At 41.7% G+C, this 7,971-nt stretch overlaps 1 protein-coding gene across 1 annotated transcript; it reads left to right on the forward strand.

Moving 5' to 3' along the window:
* Positions 1-296: 296 nt before the first annotated feature.
* On the forward strand, positions 297-1,211 carry LOC100769324 (M-phase inducer phosphatase 3-like). The gene has a single exon (XM_035450239.1). It carries the CDS (start codon positions 357-359, stop codon positions 1,209-1,211), a length of 855 nt encoding a protein of 284 aa, XP_035306130.1. The 5' UTR covers positions 297-356.
* The last annotated feature ends 6,760 nt before the right edge of the window (positions 1,212-7,971 follow it).

Here is a 7,971-nt window from a genome sequence, read left to right on the forward strand (position 1 = left end):
GCTGGCCTGAAACTCCTTATATAGCTATAATAATCTAGGAAGACCTGGCCCCACCCCTTGGCAATCTGGCACAGTGCATCTGCTTATGGCAAGATCTGTACACAGGTGCAGAGGTCTCTTTAAGAAAAAAACTTCGGAAGCATTTGGAGTACTACAGAGAAGCTGCACTGGGATGCCTTTCATTGGGTCCTGGTGATGATTCTTCTCAGCTAACTAACTGTACATCCTGAGGTCCTTTGGACCGTGGCCACAGAAAGAAAGATGCAGTGTGTGGCTTATCTGCAAATAAAGAAAACATAAACACCAATCTAAAGACATTGGAGTGGGAGGCACCTAGGACCCCAACGTTTCAAAACATGCCTGGAGATCCTCTGGCTTCCCCCCTTTCTTTACTGGAAAATGGAATCTTGATGGAAAATGAAATGAGGTATCTGGGCAGTCCCACTACTACAGTTCCAAAACTGAGTAAGAATCTAAAGCTAGAAGACCAAGAAGGGCTTTCAGAGGAGTCAGTGGAGTTTTCCCTGGAAGACCAAGATACCAAGGGCTTAAGTCTAAAGACTATGGTCTCTCTCTGTGGCATTAATGCCATTCAGATGGAGGAGGAAGAACCTGACCAAGGGCACCTTATTGGTGATTTCTCCAAGGTGTGTGTGCTGCCAAAGGTGTCAGGGAAACACCAAGATTTGAAGTACATCACCCCAGACACAGTGGCTGCTTTACCGTCTGTAAAGTTCCAGGGTCTGATTGAGAAGTTTTACAACATCGATTGCCACTATCCATATGAGTACCTGGGAGGACACATCCTGGGAGCCTTAAACCTGTACAGCCAGAAGGAACTGCATGAGTTCTTTCTGAAGAAGCCTACTGTCCCTCTGGACATTCAGAAAAGAATCATCATTGTGTTCCTCTGTGAATTCTCCTCAGAGCGAGGCCCCCGAATGTGCCGTTCTCTGAGAGAAAAAGACAGAGCTCTGAACCAGTATCCAGCATTGTACTACCCAGAGCTGTATATCCTCAAAGGGGGCTACAGAGACTTTTTTCCAGAATATACAGAGCTGTGTGAACCACAGAGCTACTGTCCTATGCACCACCAGGACCACCAGGTTGAGCTGCTGAGATGGAGAAGCAAGAGCAAAGCCCAGGAAGGGGAGCGGCAGCTTTTGGAGCAGATTGCCCTCCTGGTGAAAAAGGATGTGAACCCACAATAGTAGCCATGACAGTGGCAGTGAAGTCACTGGAAGACACTGGAGACCCTGAACATAGTCATCTCTGTCACTAACAACAGGATTGTTAAAAAGTGTCTGCAAACACTGGGGGTAGTCAGGTTCAAACACCTATAGTGCCAGCACTAAGGAGGTAGATGCAGGAGGATCTCTTGTGAGTTTTAAGGCAGGCATGGGCTACACTCGACCCTGTCTCAAAAACAAACAAATAAAAAGCAAACAAACCCATCAAAAAAAAAGAAAGAAAAAGAAAAAGAAAAAAACTTCCGACGGGCGTTGGTGGCGCACACCCTTAATCCCAGCACTCGGGAGGCAGAGACAGGCAGATCTCTGTGAGTTGGAGGCCAGCCTGGTCTCCAGAGCCAGTGCCAGGATAGGCTCCAAAGCTACAGAGAGAAACCCTGTCTCGAAAAAACAAAAAAAGAAAGAAAGGAAGAAAGGAAGGAAGGAAGGAAGGAAGGAAGAAAGAAAGAAAGTAAGAAAGAAAAAAGAAAAAACTTCCATTTCCTTTCTCTTATCTCGTCTCTCATTTCTCTGAGAAAACAGTGTCTCTCTCTCTGTGTCTCTCTGTCTCTATCTCTCTCTCTTTCCTTTCTTTATTATCCTACCTTCCCCAATTAACTTTCCACATAAGTTCTGTATGTAGGTCTGGGTCTGTTTCTCACCCACTGGTATGTCCCTCACCTTTGTACTGTATTATAATAATAGCCAAGAAACACTTTGGATGTTTGATTCTCCTGCTTCAACCTTCTAAGTGCTGGGATTACAGGCATGCACCATTATGACCAGTTTATATGGATCTGGGGAATGGACCAAAGACTTTGTGTATTCTAGACAAGTACTCTACCAACAGAGCTACAGCCCTAACCCTTCTCATTCTGCTGTTTTTAAACGAATCCCCTTTTAATTTCCTCTGATCTTTTCTCAATTCTGGTCCTGTCTTCCAAATACCTACTATTCAGCCCTCATTCTGCCAATTCCCATCCTCCTTTTTGTGCAATCTTAAAATGTGTTGGCCAGATTATTTTTCTGATAATCTCTAAATCACTGGTAAAATGATAGAAACTCCCAAGTCCATGAAAGATATGGAAGAGCCTCCAAGACTGTTTAATAAGAAAGCAACCTTGATCACTGGATTCCTGAAGCCATGCCTCAGTATAAGTTCTCACTCTAAAAAAGAAAATGTCAGCTCTTTTTTGACTCTGCTCTTTCTGCTCTTTTTCTAGTTCTCTCCCCGATGTTCCCTGGGGCAGACAGGATTTTTCCTGTCTCCCTCTTCTCTTCTGTCCTCTCTCTGTGTCTCTTTACCTCTTTTCTGTTTCCTTCCCCCTCTCTCCCCTTTCTAATAATACTTCTCACTTTAAAAAAAAGAAAAAAAGAAAATGTCAGTTTCTGTTGTTTTTTCTCTTGTTTTGCACCAATCAGCCTGGGATAGGTCATAAACAGGAATGACTGCTTAAAGTGTGTGTGGGAAGATGAGGAAGTGAGGTTGACATAAATCCGTATCACCTTTCTCCTTGGCATTTTTTCTGTGTTATTACATTTTCTCCCTGGAGAGAATAGCTAGCAATGTTTGGGCCATTTCTGTGCACATTGTGGTTTATGAGTTCATGTTCAATAACACCTTGACCCAATCATGAGCTGGAATGCTAGTGAACTATTTTTTTAATGGGCCTGTTTGGGTCATGTTTTTCTCCACTCTTGCCTCTCCTTTGCCCTTCTTTTCTTTTCTTTTCTTTTCTTTTCTTTTCTTGACAAATGTTTTCATGTAGCTTGGCTTTGATCTTGCAAAGCAGATGGGCATTAACCTTAAATTTGTGATCCTCCTGCCTTTCCTATCAAGTTCTAGGTTTGCATCACCAGCCTTGGTTTTATGTGATGCTGGGGATGAAACCCAGGGATTTCTGCATGTTAGGCAGATGATCTGCCAACTGAACATCCTTATTTTTTGATAAGTATTGGGTTCCCAGTTATTGGGTATCCTCTGCCGATGCAATAAGCCTAATCAGACCGAATTAATAGGACCAGATTTAATGAGTAGAGCAAGGAAAAGAAGAGCACCCCCACATGACTCTAGGAAGGCAGTAGAGAGAGCACGTGGCAGGTCTTAAATACCCTATAGGTGTGGTCTTGAGCCGCTCTGGGGTAGGAGCTGATCCTTGGTGAGCTTTCTGAGGGTTGGGGTCTGGAATGGGAGGAGTGAGGCCAAGTTCCCCAATGGGTGGGATTTGGAATGGGGGAATGAGACAGGAGTGGAGATTCTCAACACTTTTAAAAAATTATGTGTAAAATCATCTTTACTTAGTGAGCCCAGCGAAGGTATAAACTGTAAAGAGACAGCATAATCTTTACATACTAAAGGCCTAGGTACTGGATGTGAGGTCTGGTCTTGCCTTCTTTTAGAGTACCTATAAGATGAGGCTGATATAATATCAATCTACATTTATGAAAGCACAGAATTTTATTGAGGACAAGCCATATTTTATTAAAACATCACAAATGACTTGTGTCCAATCTTGGGTAACAGTTTGTTGAATTCTCTGTGGTAATAAGAGATCAACTGTGCACTTTGGGGTTTCCTTTTATTTTTTATTTTCTTGGGTTTCCTTTTATTTTGACCACATTGTTTTATGTAGCCCCCAACTTATTATTTATTTCACTGTTTCCAAAGAACCCAGAGATTTGTGCATGCTAAGCAAATGCTTTGCCACAAAACTACACCCTTTTTGAGCATAGATTCTTAATTGCACCTGTAGTTTTAGTGGTTCTTGGGGGTTGGTCTTGTTTGGGGGTTTGAGTTTTATACCTTCCTTGTTTCCACTTTGACATGTTGCTAAGCCTATGGGATTTGGTTGGAGACAGATTCCTGATGCTATCCTGCTGATAATATCCTGTACTGCTGTCAATATAATTACCCAAAATACCACTGGGTCATGTTAGACATTGCATTAATTGTGTTTTATCTAAGCAATGTGGAAGTCTGGTGGTATACATGGAAATGCCCAAGTTTCTATATTTAGGTCATGGATTTTTATGGCTTTCTAACATAAAAGTAGACTTCTGTCCAAATGATGGAAAGAGTGTATTTAAGTTGGTTTTTGCATCCCTGTAGTCACTAACAACCTAAATAGCACTTACCAGCTGGGAAAACAGCAGCCCATACTACAGTGATTTTGTAGAGAAAACCAGCTTTTTACATTATTCCTGTACCAGAGTACTCCCTCCCCTGCCCCTATTTTTCATGGAATTCTCTACAATCATGATCTGCAGAAGATTGCAAGATGGAGTCTTATCTGCTGTATTGCTCTTTGTGTATCTTTTCATTAATTTTGTTTGTTTTTCAAACAGGTCCTCCTGTATCGAGGCTGGCCTCAGACTCACTATATAGTATGCATACCTCAGTTATTTGATGCATGGGATGGAACCCACACCTTCAAACATGCTAAGCAAGCATTCTATCAGATGAGCTACATCCCTGGCCCCCTCTTCATTGTGAAAGAAGATTATTTTGAAAGAAGCTAAAATGAAATGGTGGAGGCAGCTGTTTTCTGCCAGTCCAGGCTCTCCATAAATGTGGCCTAGACAGAGGAAGTCATTTTTCTCAAGGTCACCAGCCTTCCAGCAGGATTCCCTTTCATGTGATAGCTAACTGCGGGTGTTCATTGTGGACTAAACCAGACACGGAATAGCCTCCAATTCAATGAGAATGCTATAGATGAAATGCGGGAAGAGGAACAGGAAAGAACGAATGAATTACCTACCTCCTTACAAAATACTAGAAGGGGCAACACAGGTCTCTCATGATAGCATCCTTCACTGAAATATCTAATGGTCTTCATTTCCTTGGTTTTTGCTTTTGTTGTTGCGATTTTTGTTTTGTTTTGTTTTGTTTTTTCCCAATGCTGTTGGTGCTTTTTCAACACTGAGGATTGAATCCAGTGCCTTATGTTTGCTAGGCAAGTGCTTTACCACTGAACTGAGCTATATCTCCAACCTCTAAAGATGTCCAATGGGAAGTAGGGAAAGGACTGGCTTTTTAAAAACTTAATACTCCTGAACTGGGTGGATTTTAGATCGTCTTTTGCTCAGTGACTCATAGAGACCCATAGGGCATTGTAAACCACTTCCTATCATGGAGGGTGTTCACACTTTCTCTTGTAAGTGAACTGCTAGCCAATTCTTCATCAGTGATGGGAGAGGAAACCGCTTGACATGAAGCACTCCAGGCTTGCCTTTCCTCTCATATTATGGGATTCCAAGCTTTTAGATTGGCTGTGTAGAAGTTCCAGGCAGGAAGGTCAGCATGATTGAGCCTACTGAGAAACCACGAGGAATGCAGAGGAGTCTCAAAATGCTGAGTGACTGATTATAAACAGAAATTCCCAGAAAAAATCCACACCCCGTGTGTTAAATAATCTACAAGGCAGCTAACTGATTAGAAGGTAGATTGTGGATAGTTGGAATCTTGCATATCCAGAAACAAATTACCTTGGGTTAATTTTAGCTTCCCTAATAGCCATTTATTGCCAACCTCAGTGTTTATCCTAACATCCATTCTTGTGACTATTAGGCAAATCTTCTTAGAGTATATTAATAGATTACTAGCTTCTGCCAACACAATGATTAAAGATGTCACCAGATAATGTCTGAGGTCTATAGCATAGTTATTTTGAGATTGTAATTACATCATTTTCCCTTTCCTTTCCTTGCGCCAAATCTTCTCATATAGCCCTCTCCTTGTTCTTTCAAATTCATGGCTTCTTTATTTCTTAATTTCTGTTATATATTCCTAAATGTAACCTGCTCAGTTTATGTAATGTTATTTGTGTATATTATTTTTACAAGGTTGACCATCTGGTAGTGGATAACAAGCTGGTGTGTTCTTCCCTGGGGAAGACTGTTTCTCCTGCTCTCAGAATTTCTTAGCTGCCTGTATTTTTTGTGTAGGGTTAAGTCCTTGTGGACGTTCCCTCATCCACTTTGGCATGTCTGTTGGTGTTGTCCTCGTTCAGCCAGGGTTTAGGCAGTCAGGATGGTGAGACTTTATGGTGTAGCTTCTGATATTATTAGGAGAGTCTTACAGCAAACTCTCTGATCTTTTGCCTCTTACTTTCTTTCTACACCCCCTTTCTGGACTGTTCTGTGAGCCTCATGCATAAGAGCTGTGTTGTATCCATTGGGATTGTGTTCCACAACTCTGCATTTTGATTGGTTATGGGTTTTTTGTTTGTTTTGTTTTGTTTGTTTGTTTGTTTTTGGTAATGGTCTCCATCCATTGCAAAGAGAAGTTTCCTAAATGAGGGATGAGGACTACATTTGCCTGTTGGTATAAAGACAAATGTTTAGAATACAATTTAGGATTATGATAGTTTAATAAAGTAGTGGTTGTAGGATTTCCTCCAAGATCCAGGACTTCATTAGCCTGGAGCAGAGATTTCTTTACTGTCTTACAACCCACCAACCTGATGTTCCCCCAAATGTATTTGAAAAGTGACTTGATTTATGGCTTTCTTTATTCTGTAACTGTTTTTTGTTTCAAAGTTCAAGATACTGTATTGAAACATTGTATTTGGGGGAAAACTTAATGCACATTCTAAGGTCATGGTCACTCATCTTGGCTCCCAAATAACATCTTTATTTCCCCTGCTTCAGGGTCTCATGTTTCCCAGTTTGGCCTCAAATTTGATATGTATGAAGGCATGACCTCGAACTCCTGATCTTCCTGCCTCCACTTCCTGAGTACTGTGATTGCAGACACAAGGCATCAAGCTTGGTTGACTTTTATGCAATGTTACGGCTGTAATACTGGGCTTTGAGGATGCTAGGCAAGCACTGTACCAACTAATGCACATACCCAACCCCAAGCATTGCCTTTTCCTTTTGAGATGAGGAGTGTATTTTCCAGTGGACAGCTGCTTGAGGCTCTGTCTACATCACAAAACAACTGGCTGAGAAAACTATGTATTCAATTAAGAGTCAAAGGCTGTGTTTGTGTGACACCAAATCCTTGTTTTGCCTGATTTCTTTTCCCTTCTATTGAGCAATTATTTGACTGATCTGACCCAGTGTGTCTGTAACATGGACACTTGCAGCTTTCTGGGAGAGTCAGTGTAGGAAGTCAAATCACAGAAAGCTGATATTGGACCAAACTGCTGTGGAACCAGGAAGCGAAAAAAGTGAGGGTTGTAAATATTTCTAGCAGATCTGCTCACAGGCATACTCAATCTGAAGCCTAAGGATGTGGCCTACCATTTTAAGATTCATTTGCCTTTTTTTCTTTTCTTTTCTTTTTTTACCTCTATTATAGGGTTCCTAAGTAGGAACTGTGTAGAGAACAACTGTCTGTTTCCATGACAAAAGGCTGAACACACCTTAAAACAAACCTGGAGAAAGTTGAAGATGAAGACAGGAGTATTTGCTCCAGGGCTAATGACCCCAGGTCTGTCTGCATACAAATGATCTTCTCCAGGTTCAAAGGTAGATTGAGCTCACCAGTTTAGAATCCGTGGGTAGTGGCCAGACTTGTTCCAAGGAATTTTCCATTTCAGGTAAACAAATTGTTGTTCTCTCGTGGTATTTCCTTTCAAATTACTCTTACCTTTTTTGGTGGCCAGAGGCAGAGCAGAGGTGACCCAAGGAACATGACATCTGATTGTATTGCCAAGCTGTAGTCCCGGCCTGCAGTCAGCACTATCTCTGGAGACAGTATCCTGTTTGTCTCCTCAGTCCCAATCACTCATTGGGT

Source organism: Cricetulus griseus, chromosome X (genome assembly GCF_003668045.3).
Source record: "Cricetulus griseus strain 17A/GY chromosome X, alternate assembly CriGri-PICRH-1.0, whole genome shotgun sequence".
Taxonomy (NCBI): Eukaryota; Metazoa; Chordata; class Mammalia; order Rodentia; family Cricetidae; genus Cricetulus; species Cricetulus griseus.